A 23,103-nucleotide genomic window follows, 5' to 3' on the forward strand; every position below is an offset into this window, starting at 1 on the left:
AGTATACAGTATATGTGCTTATGCTAGTTGATATGTTTATGTTATGCTATGTTGAGTTAGTTTCCGGACTTCGGTCCGATGCAGTAGTTAGTATGTTTGATGCCTTCGTGGCTCAGACAGGATTTATGTGTTATGTGTTCCGGGCTACGGCCCGATGCAGTATACAATGTATGTGTTCATGCTAGTTGATATGTTTATGCTATGCTATGTTGAGTTAGTTCCGAACTTCGGTCCGATGCAGTTAGTCCGAACTTCGGTCCGACACAGGGGACAAGGTCCCAGTCAGTTCCAGACTTCGGTCCGATGCAGGGGGCAAGGCCCCAGTTAGTCCGGACTTCGGTCCGATGCAGGGGACAAGGTCCCAGTCAGTTCCGGACTTCAGTCTGATGCAGGGGGCAAGGCCCCAGATAGGCCGGACCTCGGTCCGATGCAGTGGGCAAGGCCCAGTATGTGCTTTATATGTTTGTATGGTATGTGGTAGTTTGGGAGAGCTCACTAAGCTTCGTGCTTACAGTTTTAGTTTTTGGTTTCAGGTGCTCAGTTTTCAAAAGAGGAGCTCGGAGAGGTTGCAGTGCACACACCATAGTCAGTTAGCCTGGGATGTTTTACTCTGATAATAAGTTTATGATTTGAATTAATACTATGAAATTATGTTACGACTTATGAAACGGTTTTTATAAATATGGTTTTAGTAATGTTTTAAAAGAAATTTTTAGTCGTTAAAATTGGGTCGTTACATTGTTGGTACCTCAGTACGTAGGGGATCAGGAGATGTGGAAGACCCGCTATCATGATATGTTGAGGGATGACATTCGGGAGCATGTAAGCTATTCTGCTTGCCCGACTCTGGATTCCATGATTGCCAGAGCGAGGGAGAGAGAGATTGATTTAGAGCACCTCAGGAAGAGGAAAGTTAAGACAGGGCAGGTTGTTGGGGTTTCAGGGAAGAAACCCAAGGGATTTGACGCTAGGTCGAAGGGCCAGCAGGGCCAGGACCGCTGTGGGAAATGCTGTAGGTCACACGAGGGAGTCTGATGCACTGGGTCGGGATCAGGCTGTTATAAGTGCGGCAAGACTGGGCATTTTGGCAGGGATTGTACTACCCCTGCCCCCACTGTTCAGATGTCAGACCTGATTTGCTTCCATTGCAATCAGAGGGGCCATAAAAAGGCCAACTACCCCAGGTTGACAGCAGCAGCAGCGCTAGTGGTGGCGCCAACTCCAGCGGTGACACGGGTTATGGATGGCCGGAAGGTCAAGCCAGAGGCTCCAGTGGTGAGGAGCCGAGCTTTCCAGTTGACACCCGAGGAGGCACACGCCGCACCCGATGTGGTGACGGGTATGATTTCTTCCCTTTAATCTTTTATGTTATGTCGCTATGATTTTGATATGTTATATGTGTGCTCTGTTTAGGATCGTTCCATGTGAACGGTATCCCAGTTCAGGTGTTGTTTGATTCGGGTGCTACCCGATCGTTTGTCTCTCTTGCGCTTAGCAAGAGGTTTCCTGAGTCCTCGGGCATGTTAGATTTCCCTCTAGAGGTCGAGATTGCGGACGACCGGTCTTTGCGAGCATCAGAAGTTTTCAGGGACTATGTCCTGAGGTTGTACGAGGAGTGCTACTTGGTGTATTTGGTCCCCATACCTTTGCGGGGAACAAGGTTATTATAGGTATGGATTGGCTAAGCCCCAATGGGGCGGTGATCGACTGCGTGCAGCAGTTGGTGCGGATTAGAACCCCAAGTGGGGGAGAGCTGGTGATTCAGGGCGAGAGGCCACAACAAGGACCAGCCTTATGCTCAGCAGCGAGGGCTAGGCGCTACCTCCAGCAGGGTTGTGCAGGATATGTCGCCTACGTTATGGATACCCGGGAGGCGGGTAAGACGACGGTGGGCAATGTGCCAGTAGTATGAGAGTTCATGGATGTATTCCCCGAGGAGTTGCCTGGGATACCTCCGGAGAGGCAGGTAGAGTTCAGGATCGACCTAGTCCCTGGTGCGGCCCCGATAGCCAAGGCACTGTATCGGTTAGCTCCTCCTGAGATGCAGGAGTTGTCCACACAACTGCATGAGCTGTTAGACAAGGGATTCATTAAACCGAGCAGTTCAACCTGGGGAGCCCCGATTTTATTTGTAAAGAAGAAGGACGGGTCGCATCGGATGTGTATAGATTATCGGGAGCTGAATAAGGTAACGGTGAAGAACCGTTACCCACTCCCGAGGATTGATGACCTCTTTGACCAGCTACAGGGAGCATCTTGGTTCTCCAAGATTGATTTGCGTTCAGGTTATCATCAGATGAGGGTCAGAGAGGAGGATGTGTAGAAGACTGTTTTTCGGATGCGTTATGGTCACTATGAGTTCGTGGTGATGCCTTTCGGGCTCACCAATGCTCCTGCCGTGTTCATGGATCTCATGAACCACATGTGCAGACCGATGTTGGATCGGTCTGTGATAGTTTTCATTGATGACATCTTGGTTTATCCCAAGACGCGAGAGCAGCATGAGGAGCACTTGTGGGAGGTTCTGGATACTCTGAGGAGGGAGAGCTTGTATGCTAAGATCTCCAACTGTGAGTTCTGGTTGCGCGAGGTGCAGTTTCTTGGGCACCTTGTCAACCAGAACGGGATTTCGGTTGACCCGGCCAAGGTGGAGGCCGTGATGAGGTGGGAGATTCCGAGGTCTCCATTTGAGTTTCGGAGCTTTCTGGGACTGGCAGTCTACTATCGGAGATTCATTCAGGACTTCTCCAAGATAGTCGTGACCTTTACCCGGCTGACGAGGAAAGTCGTGATCTTTCGCTGGGGGCCTGAGCAGCAGGCCGCGTTTGAGACGTTGAGACAGAGATTGTGCGAGGCGCCAATTTTAGCCCTGCCGGAGGGCAAGGAGAATTTTGTAGTATATTGCGATGCGTCCATCTCAGGTTTGGGCGCGGTATTGATGCAGAGAGGGCATGTTATCGCTTACGCTTCGAGGCAGCTGAAGCCTCACGAGGCGAACTATCCGATGCACGACTTGGAGCTGGGGGCTGTTGTTTTCGCCCTCAAGATTTGGCGCCATTACCTCTATGGGGTTCGTTGTACCATTTACACGGACCATAAGAGCCTGAGGTATCTCATGGACCAGCCAAATCTAAACATGAGGCAACGTCGGTGACTTGATGAGGTAAAGGATTATGATTTTGAGATCCTCTACCACCCGGGGAAGGCCAATGTCGTGGCCGACGCGCTTAGCCTCAAGACGGCGCCGATCAGGGACATCTTTCTGAGGATGACAGCCGTGACTCCGCTGTTGGAGCAGATTCGGGAGGCCCAGCAGGAGGCCATAAAGGAGGAACATCGGAAGAGCGAGCGAATTATGGATCAGGTTTCCTCCTTCGACTATGACGGTCGTGGATTGTTGACTCTTCACCGTAGGGTGTGGGTCCCATATCATGGAGGTGTGCGCCAGGTATTGATGGAGGAGGCGCACAAATCCAAGTTTTCTATCCATCCCGGTGCGAAGAAGATGTACAGGGATCTTCGTCTGGATTATTGGTGGCCGTGTATGAAGAGGGGCGTAGCTTGGTTTGTGGAGAGGTGCCTGACCTGCAGGAAGGTCAAGGTTGAGCACCAGAAACCTCACGGCAAGGTCCAACCGTTGAATATCCCGCTGTGGAAGTGGGAGGATATTACTATGGATTTTATTACGAAGCTTCCCAGGACCGCGCGTGGAGTGGATTCAATTTGGGTCATCGTTGATCGATTGACAAAGAGCGCCCATTTTATTCCGATTCAGGAGAGCATTTCGGCCTAAAAGTTGGCTGACATCTATATTCGGGAGGTAGTGGCGCGGCACGGGGTGCCAGTTTCAGTGATTTCCGACAGGGATGTACGGTTCACTTCCAGGTTCTGGAAGAGGTTTCATGAAGAGCTGGGTACTCGTCTGCACTTTAGCACCGCCTTTCACCCGCAGACGGATGGTCAGAACGAGCGGACCATCCAGACTTTAGAGGATATGATGCGGGCGTGTGTTTTGGACTTCGAAGGTAGTTGGGATACTTACCTTCCACTGGCGTAGTTCTCCAATAATAACAGCTATCATGCGAGTATCGACCGTCCTCCTTTCGAGATGTTGTATGGGAGGAAGTGTAGGACCCCGATATGCTAGGGTGAGGTGGGTTAGAGGGTCATGGGGAGTACCGAGGTGGTATTCAAGACGACGGAGAGGATCCAGCAGGTTCGGAGTAGGCTTCAGACTGCTCAGAGTTGGCAGAAAATTTATGCCGACAAGCGTCGATCGGACCTGGAGTTCCAGGTCGGGGATATGGTGCTCCTGAAAGTGTCGCCTTGGAAGGGCGTCATTCGATTCAGGAAGCGGGGAAAGATGGGCCCCAGATATATCAGACCCTTCAGGGTTGTAGCCCGGGTGGGCAAGGTGGCATATAGGCTGGATCTGCCAGCCGAACTCAGTAAGATTCATAGCACTTTTCACATCTCTCAGTTACGGAAGTGTCTGGTGGACGATTCGACGGTGGTACCATTAGAGGATATTCAGGTGGATGACAGCCTGAATTACATCGAGCGGCCAGTGGCGATCCTTGACAGGAAATCGAAGGATCTGAGGAACAAGAGAGTGGAGCTGGTAAAGGTGCAGTGGCAGGACCGCAATGGCTCGGAATGGACCTGGGAGCCGGAGGACGAGATGAGGGAGAATTACCCCGAGCTTTTTCGGGACCGAGCAGCAGACTTCGAGGATGAAGTCTAAGATAAGTGGGGGAGATTTGTAACACCCGATTCCTGGTATGCCTTTAATTCAAGTATTCTTATGTTTTCTCTAGGACTCGACGAGTTGGAGGCCCAACTCGTCAAGTAGAGTCGTGATCCGCGGGAAGTTTAAGTAGTCTACTCGACGAGTCGGGAGACCAACTCGGCGAGTAGACGCTGTTTGAGTGAAACCCTAAATTGAGGGTTTGCACCCTATTTAAACACATTATAACCCATCAACTCAGCCCCCGTCGTCCAGAGTAAACCCTAACTCGAAACCCTAGCCTTTTTTAGTGTGTTCTTGAGCCTTGTGGTGTTGCTTTGTGTGATTGAAGCTTGAAGAATAGAAGGAGGCTTGTGAGATCAAGGGGAAACAAGAAGATCCAGAGTTTTGAGCATATTTCCAGCTTATTAGAGGTATAAAGCCGAAACCTTGTCTATTCATTGTCTAGATCTTGATTTTGGACTTTTTCTTCATCTTTCTAAGCCCTAGTAAGGATGTATTCGGGATTGAGTATAATAAGTGAGTTTGTGCTTCAGATCTAGGGTCATTGAGGGTCCTTTTGGCATAAAGGTGCCCACTTTGTCGCCATAAACACCCCATGCATCTTGTAGACCATCTTTTATGGCTTTTTGAGCCAATGATCCCATGCATGTGCACCAAGCTTGTGGCTTTACGAGTAAAATGGACATTAGGAGGCCAGATCTATAGTTTTGATGTGTTAAGACCCATTTAAATCGACTGTATAGTAATGGTCAAGGATGGACTCGGCGAGTCGTTCTTAGGACTCGACGAGTCGGGGTGTAATGACCACCAAATCCCTTCTGTCGATGGACCAGATGAGAGTGTGTAAGGTCCCTCAGTTGTTTGGGCTCTTAAGGGACCTGGGAATCATGGGACTCGACGAGTGCTAGAACAAACTCGGTGAGTCCAAGGCAATCTCCCAATCTTTGAAGATGGACTCGAAGAGTTGTTCTTACAACTTGGCAAGTCATAGACTGGACGCACTCATTTGCTGAAGATGAACTCGACGAGTTCAAGGAAGAACTCGGCGAGTCGGTTGAAGATTGACTGAAGTGTTGTTGAAGGTGAACTCGTCGAGCTCTTGCTAGACTCGACGAGTGGGGACGGGTTTGTAGTATTCTGTGGACGAAGGGACTCGACGAGTTGGCAGACCAACTCGGCGAGTCTGGTCAACCAAAGAGTTGACTTGACCAGGGTTTGACTTTGACCTGGATTCGAGTTGACCCTTGTAGGGGTTGTGAGTACAAGTTGATTACTTAGAGGGGTTGTCGTGTAGGGATTGAGGAGTCGAGGAGAGCCGACTTTCACACCGAGGGTAGTGCAGACACTACACGACTTGGAGGTGAGTTTCCTTCTAGTAGGGGTGGGTCTACGGCCAAAATGCCGACCCACCAGCAAGGGTGTTGCGTAGATGATTGTCTTTGTGATAATCATCTAGGATTGATGTGCGATATGATTATTGTGCTTGATATGATCATTGTATTTGATATGCTTGTTGTGCTTGATATGTATTAGTAATAGCAGGGGTGGAATAGTCCCCAAATACCGGTTGAAAGATATCGAAGGGGAGGGTAGCTCCCGGATACCGGTTGAAAGATACCGAAGGGGAGGGTAGCTCCCGGTTACCGGTTGAAAGATACCGAAGGGAATGGTAGTTCCCAGTTACCGGTTCAAAGATACCGAAGGGGAGGGTAGTTCCCAGTTACCGGTTGAAAGATACCGAAGGGGACGATAGTTCCCAGTTACCGGTTGGAAGATACCGACGATTATGCATTATTTGGTATGGGTATGATGGGGGAACTCACTAAGCTTTGTGCTTACAGTTTCAGTTTTGGTTTCAGGTACCTCTTCGTCTAAGGGGAAGTAGCCGGCGGTGTAGCAGCGCATCACACACACATATGGTTTCCGCATGTAGATTTCTGGGATTGTACTCTGATTTTTATTACTTTTGATGATATGGTTTTCAGACACGTTGTTATGGTTTATATAAATTGATATGACATTGGCAATGTTTGGCAAACTATTTATGAATCTTGTATTAAAAAAAAATAAATAAATAAAAAAATAAAAAAAAAATTGGCTTCGAAATTTGAGATGTTACACAAAATTTATGACCTTTTAATATTTATTTCGTAATTAATGCATACACCAAAAACAAGATTATCCTACTTCACATACTTAGAATTGCCTTTTGGATGGCAGGAATTTAGATTTGGGGCTTAAGGGCGTTAATTTTTTCTTCTCTGCACAATTGACGAACTTTGAAATCTCATTTAAGGATAGGCATGGGTTTGACTTCAAAAATTAAGGAATTTTTTAATTGAATTAAAATTTCCATGACAATTGTTTTGTTTTGTGGGTAGTGTCTAGTTACCGACCAGTACCATTTCTGAATTTTTATTTCCATTGATGTAATATTTTTTGTAATAATTTCAATCTCTCGACATACATATTATTTATAAATTTGTAACAGTGTAGAAAGAACATTGGTGATTAGGCCGATTAATGTTTCAAATTTTGATGTTTGTATAACTATGAACTGTCTATATTTGTTTATTGTAATTTAGTTTTTTCAAGATTCCCTGCAATCTTTATCTTTTTCGCAATTGGAATCTGTCCTATTTGAACCAAGGGAAAACAACCAGACGTTGGGAAACAAAAAGAGACAAATACCTCATCGGTTGGCACATCAAGACCAACAAAGAAAATGAAATAGGTATGCAGATAACAAATCATTTGTGAAACTTTACAGAAATGTTTTCCAGTGATCGTCCCACCAAACACTTTATTAAATACCAATTTACCAAACATAAAGTATTGATATGTTCATTTCCACATTAGTTGTTATGTTTTTATGGTACTAAATCTAAAAGGCCAACAAGCAACTACATTTCCTCTCTAATAGTTTATCTCAATCATATTATTAGTTGTTACATGTGATATTATTACTCAATAATGTTACATTCCATATACTTATTTTGTATTTTTTATCACGCGTTTAGAATTAATAACGTGACTTTCACTTATTGAGGTTTATTCATGTGTTGTTATAGACGATACAATCAACTAAAACATAATACCCATATTCAATCAACTCTTAAATAGTCAACCATCTGTTTCAAAACTCAGATTTTTAAAATTTGTACATGTGGTTACTTTGAATTCAAGATTTATATCGACTTTTCATGAGTGTTTATTCAAATTCAGAATTACGTTTGCTTATTTATAAATCAGAGTTTTGTATATTGATTCTTGATCTATTAATGACTAATCCATATATTTTCATGGGTGTTTATTCAAATTCAGAATTACGTTTGCTTATTTATATTTCGGAGTTTTGTATATTGATTCTTGATCTTCTAATAACTAATCCATATTTTCATTGATGTTCTGTGGTCATCACATATCACCTAACATCAAAGGGATGGGGATGTTTTTTCACTGACATATATTAGAGGGGAAATTTATCAATGTCGTCATCTGTACTATCGTCACATGTCTAGAAAACGAAATTGAAGAAGTGACTAAATTAACAAAATGAACAACTGATTCTTGAATCAGCTTCAACCTGGGTTCTACTTCTGTCATCAGCCCATGGGTCGTGCGTGCGTGCGTGCGCGCACACACACACACTAATAATTAATACCACTCATTGAACCGGAGATCATTGATAAGCAAAAATATATAACCATTAGAATAGTAGTGAAACCAAACAAAGGTATAGTAGATCCATTCATATATATGAACTAGAGACAAACCAATATATCAAAAAAAAAGAACCAAATAAATCACTTAGAGAATTTCAGCCTCTTCTCAGAACCCAACCCTTGTCCAGGTTCACCAGTTGCTCAAGGGTTACAAGAGACCATCTGTGTTCAGTTTGAGCAAACAGCTTTTGGTTGAGAGAGTCTATGATTACACTAATGTTCCCAAACCTAAACACTTGATGGCCATCTTTCATTCTTCCCACTATAGGCATAAACAGCAAATCATTATCTTGTGCATAAACTCCAATAAGTTCCTTCAAACTCATATCAACAATACCAACACCACCAGAACCTGGTTGCTGTCCCTTTGCTGCCTGAGGTTCAGAGTGGGTCTTGATGTTTTCTCTGAAACCTGGATGGACAACCTCCAAGCCTTCAGCCGCCTGGTTCATCATGTTCAGACCAATATTAAGCCAGTATCTTACATGCTCATTCGACAGAAGCTGGGGTGGGATAAGATCCTTCCAACCCAGGTACCAATTTATAACTTGTTGAAAATCCGGCTTTGAACATAACCATTGGTACAGAACTTGTAGCCACTTGTTAAAAAACACGTCCATTATACGAAGCATGTGATGAGTCGGAATCGCACTAGCCCAAGTCCGGACCCAGTAAAACTGGTCAAGCTTCTGATCTGCTGGATTGACTTGGAATTCATGCATGACTGCCAGCAACTTTGGAATGATGTATCGGACCATCGTCTGTTCCCAGCTTGTCGGGTCAAAAACAGTCTTCCAGGGAGACAATATGTAGTAAGCTGACATATCACTTGGGTGCCAAGCATGAAGAACATTTTCTAGACGATTCCTTATGGTATGATGCAATGTCTGGAGCTTCTGCCCCAGCAATGGCAGCCATGGATGGACCCACGAATGTATTGGTATGGTTTCCCGACGTGGGTCCCACGAGTCGACAGCAGACGCTAACTTTGGCATGACAATGTTGTCAAGTATGGTTTGAAGAGCAGAGTGAGGGAGTAGTTGTTCCCAAGAATCTAGGAAACGGAGTAAGGGTTGAGGGTCCCTAGCTTGCATGGTGTTGGTAGCAGATATCCTTACAGCTGGGAACACGGCTTCCATAAAAAGCTGTGTGTAAGATATCTCATTTCCTTTCAATAAATCTTTCCATACCGACATAACATTCAAACCGTGTAACGGGTTTTGCAGTGGGTCCCATCCTTGGAAGACCCTACTCAGCAAAGGCAAGGCAAAAGAGGACGCGATAATAGCCAAACCAAACAGCTTGTACTCATCAAGATATTGTCTCTGTAAGTCCCCGAATGACATGGAAACAGACTCTAAAGTCAATGTCCCTAACAAGCTCTCCTTTGTCAACCGTTCCACCACATACACCATCTCTTCCATGCTATCAAGTTGTTTTTTCTGACGGGTGGCATCATCTTTTAGCTTCTCCTTTTCTTTTTGCAAAGTCACAACCGTCTCTCTCTCTTTTCTCAAGTCCCACATAATCTTCTTCATATCAAGTTTAGCCCAGGCAACAATCAATCTTATATTATGTTGGATGGGGCTTGACTTTTCTTCTTCTTGTTCTTCTTCGGCATTCAGATTCTCTAAACTTGTCATCACCCGAACTTGTGGTCCCCTCATGTCAAACACTTTCTCAACAACATCCAACCCTTGTTCTTGCTTCTTCATCAACAGCTCCTCTGCGGTTATGTACTCTTTTTCCTTCTTTTTTAAAACACCTTGTTTTAACCACGTCTTCTCTTTTTGTGGAAAAACCTTAATCTCCTCGATTGGTTCCTGCTCTTTATAATCATTGAACCCAATTCCCATATTCTTGGGACGCAACTTTACTTCAATCGGAGCAACAATACCTTGTGCATTCTTCCCTAGCCCACCTCCTCTATACCCCATCTTCTCAAGCAACTTCATTCCGATACCTTTTGTGTGCTTCTCAAACACACCAACGTCTTTTCCAAATCCTAATTTACTCGACTTCTTCTTGTTTAATGATCTGGACCTCTCAAGTACACCAACGCCTTCACCATCTTTTTTGTTATCCTCTTTGCTGCTGTCATGATCCATTGGCATCCTGGACACATCTTTCCTTCGTTTTTCCTTGGAATCACTGTCGGTGTCAAACATACCATACAACACATCGTGCTTACGCTTCCCGTAGTTTAATTCTTCCTCCATAAACCTTTACCCACTAATTCTTAAATAAACACTCACGTCTCAAACACAACCAGAAACTAAAAAAGAAAAGGTCTCAGACTGGGCACAAGATTCACGATTTAACCAATTACTGCTGAAACGTTGAGTTGCCCCCTTGCAATTTGCGCAGGAACGAGGGCGAATTGGGTGGGGAGATCAAACAACTGATTTGGGAACACCGTGAGATGTGGAACTTGGTCTACAAGGAATTGGATTGAAAGAACTCATTTAAACCCACAAGCCACAAGATATATAAAGAATGCAAACGATTTTATAACTTGATAAACACGCACTTACCAAGATTAAACCCATCTAATATATCTGACGTAATTAAATTCGACCTAAACTATTATTATCAGAAAAACAAATAACCAAATTTGTTTAATTTTCTTAAGGTTTAATTCTTTTTTTTTGAAAAATACATAAAATATTCTAATATAATATTACACCGTAAATATTCTAATGTGATTTTTAAAATGTTAAAATATTCTAGTATTCTACTAGATTTGTCATATATGTAAAATATTCTAATATTCTACAAGAATATTCTAATATTCTACTAGAATATTTTACAAATATTTCAAAAAACAGTAATTTTTTTTTGGATAAAAAAATGAAGAAAATAATATTATAAAATTTTTTTTTGAAAAATTTTCAATTATTTTGCATTTTAAAAATATTTTTTATCTATAAAATGAGTGGATAGGATTGCGTCTCCCCATCTCACAAACTATGGTGGTCTAACACGAAACTAATCATTTATATATATAAACAAGGGTCCTGTTAGAGCTACTATTTCTATGGTGCAAAGCAATAATGATTCCGATAAGAACGATGCAGTGGATGAAATTAAAGAATACTATGACTGTAGATATATTTTTGCATGTGAAGCTTCATGGCGGATTTTTAAATTCGATGTTCATTATAGATATCCTGCTGTGATTAGACTACCTTTTCATCTTCCAGATCAACAACAAGTTGTATATGAGGCAGACGATGACATTGAAGATGTTCTTGACCGAACTTCAATTGCTTCTTCAATGTTCACATCTTGGATGAAGTGTAATGAAATCAATAAAGAAGCACGGAAACTGACATATGTTGAATTTCCTACAATGTTTGTTTGGCACCGTTAAGATCTGATTTGGAAGCCAAGGAAAGTTGGATATGCGATTGGTAGAATTCACTCTGTTTCACCTAAACTCGGAGAAGCATATTTCTTAAGAATTCTTTTAAATAAAGTGAAAGGTCCTAAATCATTCGAAGAAATTCGCACAGTCAATATATGGTGAACTATGTTCTTCTTTTAAAGATGCATGTTATAATCTTGGCCTTTTAGATGATGACAAAGAATTCATCGATGCAATTAAGGAAGCAAGTCTTTCTGGATCTGGTTTTTATCTACGGTTCTTATTTTCTACGATGTTATTGTCCAGCAGTTTGTGTAAACCAGAGATAGTTTGGCAAAACACTTGGGAATACCTGTCAGATGGAATTCTTTACAATCAACAACAGAGATTAAAGTCTCCAAGTAATATAACTTTATCTGATTATTATTAAAAGAGTATCATATACAATTTCAGTATAAATTCAATTATATTTTATGTCCCAATCAATTAGTTTTTTTATACGTTCCAATTAATAAATTATTTTCCGTATAGGTTTATCACTAAACGAAGATCAACATAAAAATTTGACTTTGTTTGAGATAGAACAAATTTTACTTCGTAACAATTCCAGCCTTAAAAAATATGGAAAGATGCCTTACCCAGATGTTGATTCTGTTTCATCTTCAAACAGTCGTCTTATTACCGAGGAGCTAGATTATGACATTCCAAATTTAAAGAACGATTTTGATCGGTTGTTTGTTGCATCAACAAACGAGCAACGAGACATTTTTCTTGATATCATGGATGCAGTTAAACATAGTAGGGGAGGTGTATTCTTTGTTTATGGTTATGGTGGAACTTGTAAGACATTTCTTTAGAAGACAATTTCTGCAGCAATTAGAGCTTAAGGTGAGATTGTTTTAAATGTTGCTTCAAGTGGGATAGCTTCATTATTATTGACTGGAGGCCGGACAACACACTCTCGGTTTATAATTCCCATAAATCTAACTGAGGATTCTTTTTGTAGAATAAATCCAAAGAGTGATCTTTCCAGTTTAGTAAGAAAAACCTCATTGATCATTTGGGATGAAGCACCCATGGTACACAAGCATGCATTCGAAGCTTTAGATCGAACTCTGAAGGATATATTAAAGTGTGCCAATCCTACGAATTCAAATATTCCATTTGGAGGGAAAGTGATTGTCTTTGGAGGTGATTTCAGACAAATTCTACATGTTGTTTTAGGTGGCAATAGACAAAACATTGTTAATGCTTCTTGAAGTTCTTATTTATGGCAACAATGCAAAGTTCATAAATTAACAAAAAACATGAGGTTAACAGTTGGAAGTGATCAATCTGCTAATGAACAAATAAGGGATTTTGCAACTTGGCTTTTAGACATAGGAGAAGGTAATTTTGGTGGTCCGAATGACGGTGAAGCAATTGTTGATATTCCAGAAGATATTGTCATTACTAATCCACATGATCCTATAGGTTCATTCATTAGTTTTGTATATCCTTCTATACTGGAAAACTTTAACATTGCTGATTATTTTCAAGAAAAAGCAATACTTGCTCCGAAGAATGAAGTTGTCCAAGAAATAAGCAATCGTTTGTTGTCATTGTTTCCAGGAGAACCGACAGAATACTTAAGTTCAGATAGCCTATGCCGATCCGAGTTTCTTCATGGTCAGTTTGATACAAATTTATACTCACCTGATGTTTTAAATGATCTTAAAGTCTCAGGTCTGCCAAGCCATAAGCTCATTTTAAAAGTCGGTGTTCCAGTTATGTTATTGAGAAACATTGATCAGAAAAATGGCTTATGTAATGGGACTAGACTACATGTTATATCTTTGGGCAAACGTGTTATTGAGGCAGTTATCTTATCTGGAGGTAATATTGGAAACCAGACTATTATTCCAAGAATGTCTTTAACTCCTTCTGAAGACAAGATCCCCGTTCAAATTCCAAAGAAGTCAATTTCCATTGGATGTGTGTTTTGCAATGACAATTAATAAGATCCAAGGACAGTCTTTATCGAAGGTTGGTTTGTTTTTCAAGGATCCTGTTTTTAAACATGATCAATTGTATGTTGCTTTATCCAGAGTTCAAAGTAGATAAGGATTAAAATTGTTGATTTTAGATAAAGATGGTAGACTAACAAATAAAACATCCAATGTTGTGTATAAAGAAGTTTTTAGAAATTTGTAAAAAACTTTGTACAGTTTTATTATTTATATAAATTTCAATATTTTTTTAGTTAAAATTATATTTCATTTTATAAAATTATAACTTTTTTGCATATCTACAAATACAAAATACCAATTGCATATTCAAACCACTAAAAGTTCATAATTTCAACCAACAATTATGTCATTATCATATTACTGCAAAACATTTACAATTTAATTAGTAAACATTCTATTATCAATTACCAGTTTTAAATAAATAAGTTATAATTTAATTAAAAATAAATTTTAGTTTCTAACCTGTGGTGCCCACGGATTATAACCTAGTATATATATATATATATATATATATATATATATATATATATATGTATATATATATATATATATATATATATATATATATATAGAGAGAGAGAGAGAGAGAGAGAGATAGAGAAAGAAAAAGAGCTAGGTTCAAATGTTTCTAACATCTATTGTGTTCTAGATTGCACTAATAAAAATTTAGTAAAAATTATATTATTAACTAATCAAAAAAAGATAGATATTAAATGATTTCCATAATTATATGTATGTTAAATGATTTCCATTGTTATAATTCATTTTTTATGGAAACTAATTAAGTTTGTCATTAATATCTGCAATAATATTCTTTCAGAATAAATTTGCATTTAGTTTTTCATGTATGAGTTTGTATTTTGTTTCGTGACCCACACACTCAAAATACAATAATGTTTCCAAGAACATGGAGAACGAGAGTGTATCTAGTAGAATGAGAGTTTATTCTAGAAGAATGAGAGTATATTCTAATAGAATAAGAGTGTATTCCATTAGAATACACTCTCGTTATTCATATTCCATGCAACTTTGTTGTATTTTAAGTGAGAGGGTCCATAAACAAAACACAAACTCATACATGACAACTTAGATGCGAGTTTATTCTAAAAGAATGTTACTGTTGACATTAATAACGAATTTAATTAGTTTCCGTAAAAAAATTATAATTATGGATATCAGTTAATATACATACAATAATGAAAATCATTTAATATCTATTTTTATTTAATTAAATAATTATTTTATTTTACTAAATTTCTATTGGTGCATTGTGGCACACAATAAATGTTAGAAACACATTAGCTATATATATATATATATATATATATATATATATATATATATATATATACACACACACACACACACACACTAGCCATCTACCCACACAATCCGACGGTACATAAAATGTAATTATAAAAACAAGGTGTGTATTGTATTCATGGGTTAAGTCATTCGTTTAATGGATTGAGATTATCATTGCTCATGTTTATACCGAAAGAAATGAAAGAACGAATGAGATAAATACATATAAAATAGCAACTACATTTCATTTATTGATTTATTATAAGTCCCCAATCTATTTTAATTTATCATTGTGTTTTTATCTTTTGTTCGTACTAAAACATAACATATTTAAAAACTTCCAAATGAAAATATCGTAGTATCATTCTATTATAGAAATGAAAAGTAAAGTTTCATTGTATTACATATTAGCTTCTTTTGAAGTAACTAGACCTAATGATGTCCTGATTAAATACAATGTTCACTTTCGGTTATTAATTATGTTGTGATTAGATGTTATGTTAAGTGTGGGTTATTAATCCTGGTGCGTGGACTGTGGATATCAATTATAATTTTATACGTACTATTATAATTATGTCAAAGAAATTAAATAAACATATTAAAATATGCGATAAAACACCAAAATCAATATATGTTGTTAAAAAGTGACCGTTTTTTCAAAAGCAATAGGAAAAACTCAAACCTAACCTTAAATACATTTCGACTAATAAGACTAATTGGGAATTGATGATTTATTGTTGACCTCTCTATATGCAAAATAGCCTTATGCTCTGGAAATGGAAACCGAATAACTTCAATTTGACTTGATCACACCGCATACGGTCGGCTAACCTAGACAGTATAAACTCTAATAACTCAATCGCTACATTATCAATTTACACATTCACAAATTTGTGGATTTTATTTCTTTCAATGTATGAAATGATTCAAAAAGTACATCACGTTTACTTTTTGATCTTCAATTAATATAAAATTGACCATGAACAGATACTAAACCAAGTTAATGTTGGTATTAAATCTTATTTTTATGCTATATATATATATATATATATATATATATATATATATATATATTTATATATATATATATATATATATATATATATATATATATATATATATATATATATATATATCATTCATTGTTGAGAAGTATTTTTGTTAAAAAAATGGAACAACCAAGCAACATTATGGTGTAGTGAAATAGTTGAGATCTGAAGATTGAAATGTTCATGGACTTGATTTAAATTGTTCTTAAGTGACACTTGTCGCCAAAAAAATGATCCTACAACAAAGATCGAACATATATATATATATATATATATATATATATATATATATATATATATATATATATATATATAAGTTCATTGCTTTTTCTTGCACAAAAAAGGTACATGAGTTATGAATAAGTAGGAAATCGATACTTCATAAACAAAATATTATGAAAAAAAACTATCTATATATCTTTACACAAAAAACTTTAAACTCACATGTTTAATCAACGACCAAAATGCTTATGTTCAACTATAACTTGCACCAAGTGTGACTCGTTGGTAGTTGAAATCAGGCTACTCCGAATGCAAATTTCCCTATCGACCTTCCCGCCTTCCTCGCTCGTCAATGTTTTTTTAAATCAGTCATTAAATCAAGAAAAAACACATCACAATTTATTAACTTTAAAAGTTACCCACTTCAGTGCCTTAACCGGTGACCTAATCAGTTGAAACTGCAACCAATTTTGCACTTGTTAGTTTTATAGCAGCCCATCAAAAATTGTGTTTTGCAATCCTGATGAAAGCGGACAACCAACATAGTGAAAATATAAACATTAATCAATGTAACGAATTCATATGATTTTTATTCTATTCCAAAGAACACCAATAAACAATGCTCCTACAATAGCATAAGAAAACTTAATTAGTGATGAGAAAGTAAGGAGTCTAATATCACATAAAATGGACATATAAATGGTATTTGAGTAACTTTACCATTTAAGATGTCAAGAAACCAAAAGATACACAATATCAAGATTTGTTGGGTTAAATGTGTTGAATGATAAATAAATGTATTAATATATTAGAACCAAGAGAAACCAATATGTATATTGGTTGACAACTGCCACTCATTTCATTAAACAATATGACGTTCATAACTAACTAACACAAACCAAAGAAAAAAAACCTTGTTACTAAATTTCTTATTGTCTACCTGGTGAGATCAAGAAGCAAAGCCCACCCTTCGCAAATCAACCGAATGATTTTCTGAAAATGTAACAAGAATATGCTTTCCCCATGGAAAAGTAGCAAATCTGCTCATGGGTATGTTTGACCGATTAGAAAAACATAAATCGGAGAAAACAAAATCACAAAAACCCAAATTTGGGAAATTAAAATTGAGTAACCAGGATCAACCAAAAAGAGAGGAAGAAAAAGGATAAGCATTGTTAGTATCTACCTGAGAATCCGGGATAAATCGTCCAAGCATGCAGAGCTCAGTCCTGTTGTTACAAAGGGGACTCACACCAAAAATCTTAATTAAGAAAATCTGATAGCTATAACAATGAACCGCTTACTAAATCTGTGACATCCCCATTTTCACGGCCAGAAAAGACCGATTTTGTTTATGCTTTATAAAAATCAGAGTACCACTTTTAATAAAAAATGTTGCGGAATTTGTTCCTAGTAAAACATGATAAATACGTTATCAAGGGTTTTCCGAAGAAAAATATTTTTATTCATTTTAAAACATTTGGGATGTCATCGTTAATACAGAAACATAAGCATAAACAGAACTTATATTCATTATCACTAGTGATTTATATCTCCTTAATCTCTCAGTGTAATGTGACTTCATATCAACACCTGTGATATAAATAAACTGAGTGGGCCAGGTTGGGAAACCTGGTGAGTACATAGGGTTTTCAACCCACAATAATATAATTATTATGTTTAATCATCAAACAGTTAACCCAATTACCCATCCCCATTATCTTCTTTACTCTTAAGGATCTACCTAAGAATCAGCTATTCCTCGTTCATTTATTCCTAAGGATTATCCTAAGGAATTGGCACGAAGTCCATTGTCACCGGGTTTAGGCACTAAGTCTGCATAGTCGCCAGGGTTTATACAACATGCACTAAGTCTGCATAGTCGCCAGGGTTTAGGTACTAGGTCTGCATAGTCACTAGGGTTTAGGCATCAAGTCTGCATGATCGCCAAGGTTTAGGCACTAAGTCTGCATAGTCGCCAAGGTTTAGAGTACACCGGGTGAACACATCGTTCACAACACCTACAGGTTGCGAGCCTGCTAGTGTTCCACTGGACTGTCTAGAATAGTCTGTGGTTGTCATCCATACTCTGCTAGATGACGGGTCCATCATTTGGGTAAAAGGCTTCTCTCATTGTTCACCTCTCACCCTTATCTCATGGTCTATATCACCTCTTATCTCATCATCCAACTCATATTTCATCTACCCATGTTTTACCCAACATATTATGTAGATATAAATACATATACAGTTTAAATCATATAAAACTTGTTCCAAGCCGTGGGGAAGAAGGTGTGGCCCAGATTGCGCCACGTGTCACTCGCAGATTACCCCAAAAACTAATTATCTTCTAAAATCCGTAACTTTCGCATACGAGCTCCGTTTTTGACGTTATTTATATCCACGCGTAGGTAAAAACAAGATATACAACTTTCATTTAGACTCCGTCGGCTAAATTTTGACCGATCTTAAATTTAACAGTAGGAGGAGATTATACTGTTAAATGTCCGCGTAAAATTCATAACTTCTACATACGGACTCCGTTTTTGTCTGTCTTTTTATCGTTGAGTTCCTATTAATGAGATCTTCAACTCTCATTTAGGTAGCGTAGGCCAAAAACTGCTCGATCTAAAATTCTAGTTTCGGGCTGTGCACTGCTATGCCAAATCTTAGAAAATTCATAACTTCCTCATACAAAGTCAGATTTGGGCGTTCTTTTTTTGTATGTTCTCGGTTTAACGTATACTACAACTTTTATTTAGACACTAAGGCTAAAAAGTCCTCTATCATAAATTCACTATTTATGTCTCCCGGTGCCGTGCCGGTTTTGCCGTAAAACTTCGACAGGTCATAACTTCTTCATTATAACTCGGATTTCGGCGTTCTTTATATGTACGGAAACCTTGTGACATATACTATAACTTGGTAAATATTATTTATTCTAATTAATCTTCTATTAAAAAGTCATTTTTGACACTTATCGTCTCTAAATTGACTAGCCTGAAGCTGCAGGCGTTACAATTATCTCCCCCCTTAAGATGATTACGTCCCGAAATCATCAACGAAACAGGGCAGTATAATGACTCCATACGTTATCAGTTCATCCTAGGTAATAATCGTAACTTATTTGTTCCTTCGAATGAGTATCTAACTCTTGGACTCCTGACTGCAGGCGGTGCCCGATCTTGGACCCGCTCTTTATCTCATGTTAGACTTCCAATCATGATCTTCATGTCACGATCTCGATCTTTATTGGAGACTCCTTCTTTAACAAACTTGAGATAAGTTTCTTCCTTCGATTATCATAATAGACCGATGGGTCATGTTCTAATGACCTCTCATCGTATGATACATTGCTTGGACTCAGGTCTTTTAGAGTCAAATTCCAGAACAGACTATACCTTCCTTCATGTTCTAATCACATCTTAAAAGGTAGCATTTATAGCTACAAGCAACCTTCACGATACCTCTACTGATCGCTTTGATTAATTGTTCCGGCTTAAGTCAGGTGCTACATCAAACTTGGTTCTCGGAACCACGTAACATACTCGTCGTAGTCGGACTCAATTTGGTATGACCACTAGGGTAGGAATAACAACAATCTTCTTAGTCATTACCGAAACAATGGTAACGACATACTTGAATAAAATGGTATCAATTACTAGCTTCTTGGTAACCTTGTGACTTTCCCTGATCCAAGTGTGAGTCCTTTACTTCCGGTAGTATACGCCTCTACTACCTTTCACACCTACTCATACTCGTCCCAAGTATTGTCTCGCAATTCTCTAAGTCATTATCACATAAACAATTTTAACATATACAAATGTGTCCAAACAATCATATAATTTTTCCTAGACTCTACTAGGACTTCTTCCATGCATATCTTCAATCATCAATTCTGCTTCACTCGGTTGGTGATGGAAACGTCAGACGATGGGATAACTTCATGGATTATACCAAAAATCTTTCTTTTGCTAATCGAACATGTACTTCTCCCGTACTAGACGTATTATTTATTAGACACATTCTAAAGGCATGATATCACTCTTACGATATCTTCCGATAGGCACCATTCAGTATCATAAGCCTTCTCATTTCGTCCATTCACTCAATTCACTACGAGTCTTCACCATGATGTTCTGCACACCAAAGCAGGCGTTTGGTGTATCGAGACGAGAATATAGATAGAGGAAGATTTAGACGAGTATTCCTCCTTATTACTCCGAAAAGTTACATGCCAGTTCTAACACCGTAATTAAACGTTTAGAAATCGGAACACATAAAATTTCCAGATCCGGTCAGCAACAGACCATAGATCTGACCAAACAATAGCTTAAAGCATCACAAATCATTTAGCACATATAAAACTTGTATAAAATCGTTCATCCAGCATAGATATCAAGTATACAAATAATATACACACATAGCACGTAGTTTATATAGAATACTTCATATCTATGTGTAAGATGAAAGGGATCATGCACTCACTTGAAAAGGTGGTGACTCGGCACTTGGACGGCACTTCGTTACTCTTAACACAATTTTCCTTTGTCAAAACCTAGTATCATTACCACTAGAGTTTAGTCTAATATTCACCGAGACTAATTAATAGTCTTGCTATTATTACTATTATATAAGCACGAAACAATATTTCTCAACCACTATATACAGACAGCGGCCAGACATAAAACACCGGATGGCAGGACCATTTTGGCATATAGCACTTTTGAAATCCAACAACCCTTTGCGGCCCTTTAAACCAGATTCCCCGTACCGTGAGTGGTTAAAAGATATTATAACGACACTTATATAACTCATAATAATAGCCCAAATACTTATTAAAATGTCCTAATATCATTACTATATTAAAACATAAGATATACTAACGATAGGGTAGGCGTAGCTTACTTACAGCGGGTTTTTTGCAAAACCGGGCTTCGCTGGAGCAGCGTTCCCGAGCCAAAAGCTCTTCTTCTCGGAGTCTTCTGGTGCTACGGGACTTGCCTCTAGCACTAGGAAGTTGCTAGGGATTGGGGATGAGAGGTTTTGAGTATTGAGAGAGAAAGAAGGGTGAAGGTGTGAGTTTTGGGAGTGATTTACGCCTCTATTTATATAGGCTGAGTTCGGTCCGAACGCAGCGCGTTCCCTAGACGAACGCACACGTTCGCGAACGCGGTGTGTTCCCTAGACGAACGCAGGGCATTCGTTGCCACGTGTCGCCATCTTGTTCCAAGCCGCGGGGAAGAAGGTGTGGCCCAGATTGCACCACGTGTCACTCGCCGATTACCCAAAAAACTAATTATCTTCTAAAATCCGTAACTTTCGCATACGAGCTCTGTTTTTGACGTTCTTTATATCCACGCGTAGGTAGAAACAAGATCTAAAACTTTCATTTAGACTCCGTTGGCTAATTATTGACTGATATTAAATTTAATAGTAGGAGGAGATTATACTGTTGAATGTCCGCGTAAAATTCATAACTTCTACAGACGGACTCCTTTTTCGTCTGTCTTTTTATCGTTGAGTTCCTATTAATGAGATATTCAACTCTCATTTAGGTCATGTAGGACGAAAACCGCTCGATCTAAAATTCGAGTTTCGGGCCGTGCCCTTGTATGCCAAATTTAGAAAATTCATAACTTCTTCATACGAAGTCAGATTTGGGCGTTCTTTTTTTGTATGTTCTCGGTTTAATGCATACTAAAACTTTTATTTACATCACTAAGGCTAAAAATTCCTCTATCGTAAATTCACTATTTACGTCTCCCGGTGTCGAGCCGCTTTTGCCGTAAAACTTCGACAGGTCATGACTTCTTCGTTATAACTCGGATTTTGGCGTTCTTTATAGGTACGGAAACCTTGTGACATATACTATAACTTGGTAAAGATTATTTATTCTAATTAATCTTCTATTAAAAAGTCATTTTTGACGCTTATCGTCTCTAAATTGACTAGCCCGAAGTTGCGGGCGTTACAAAATCGATCTAGATGTCACTCTAATCTTACCTTTAGGATGAAATTGTTACTGATTAATCACTAAAAAAGAAAATAAACTGGAATGGACCTTAAGAGTATGAAAATAAAACCAAAAAGAAACGAAAGGTATACAATTCAAACAATGTTCAACAAATATGGTAAATTGGTGTGGTATGGTGTTTTGACGATGTAGCAGATATGGTACATTAGTGATGCTGTTGGCCGTGGCTGGTGGTTAAGGTTCGTAGACAAAAAGGTAAAAAATGAACAAAAACGAAAACTGAACGGTCTATAATGGATTAGCAACAAAGCCCCCCTCAAGTTTATTCATGGAAGCAAAATCTGTGTCGAACAATGGTGAAGGTCGCGGATGGGAGGATAGAATAAGGAGAGGGGCGGTGTTGGTGATGACGGCTAGAGTTTAACCGAAAGCAAATATATGTGATTCTATGATGCGTTGTAACATTAGGGAAGACGACCATAGATACTCATCAACAAGACTCGATCATCATAGAATATATTATTATTATATTCAATCTATTTTTTGAAATATTGAGATCTATTTTATAATATATATATATATATATATATATATATATATATATATATATATATATATATATATATATATATATATATATATATATATATATATATATAGGGAAGGAAGGCTTATATGGAAAACATAAAAACCCTAAAA

General features: G+C 38.5%; 2 protein-coding genes and 1 pseudogene across 2 annotated transcripts; 2 read left to right on the plus strand and 1 right to left on the minus strand.

The window, feature by feature from the left end:
* Window positions 1-8,537: 8,537 nt before the first annotated feature.
* Window positions 8,538-10,694, minus strand: LOC145158051 (septin and tuftelin-interacting protein 1 homolog 1 pseudogene; annotated as a pseudogene).
* Window positions 10,695-11,512: 818 nt separating this feature from the next.
* On the plus strand, window positions 11,513-13,101 carry LOC145158052 (uncharacterized). The gene is made up of 4 exons (XM_079077007.1): window positions 11,513-11,829; window positions 12,149-12,243; window positions 12,374-12,682; window positions 12,767-13,101. Exons 1-4 carry the CDS (start codon window positions 11,513-11,515, stop codon window positions 13,099-13,101), a joined length of 1,056 nt encoding a protein of 351 aa, XP_078933133.1.
* Window positions 13,102-13,149: 48 nt separating this feature from the next.
* LOC145158053 (uncharacterized) lies at window positions 13,150-13,839 on the plus strand. The gene has a single exon (XM_079077009.1). It carries the CDS (start codon window positions 13,150-13,152, stop codon window positions 13,837-13,839), a length of 690 nt encoding a protein of 229 aa, XP_078933135.1.
* Window positions 13,840-23,103: the final 9,264 nt, after the last annotated feature.

Source organism: Lactuca virosa, chromosome 2 (assembly GCF_052849685.1).
Source record: "Lactuca virosa cultivar CGN04683 chromosome 2, Lactuca_virosa_CGN04683_v6, whole genome shotgun sequence".
Lineage (NCBI taxonomy): Eukaryota > Viridiplantae > Streptophyta > Magnoliopsida > Asterales > Asteraceae > Lactuca > Lactuca virosa.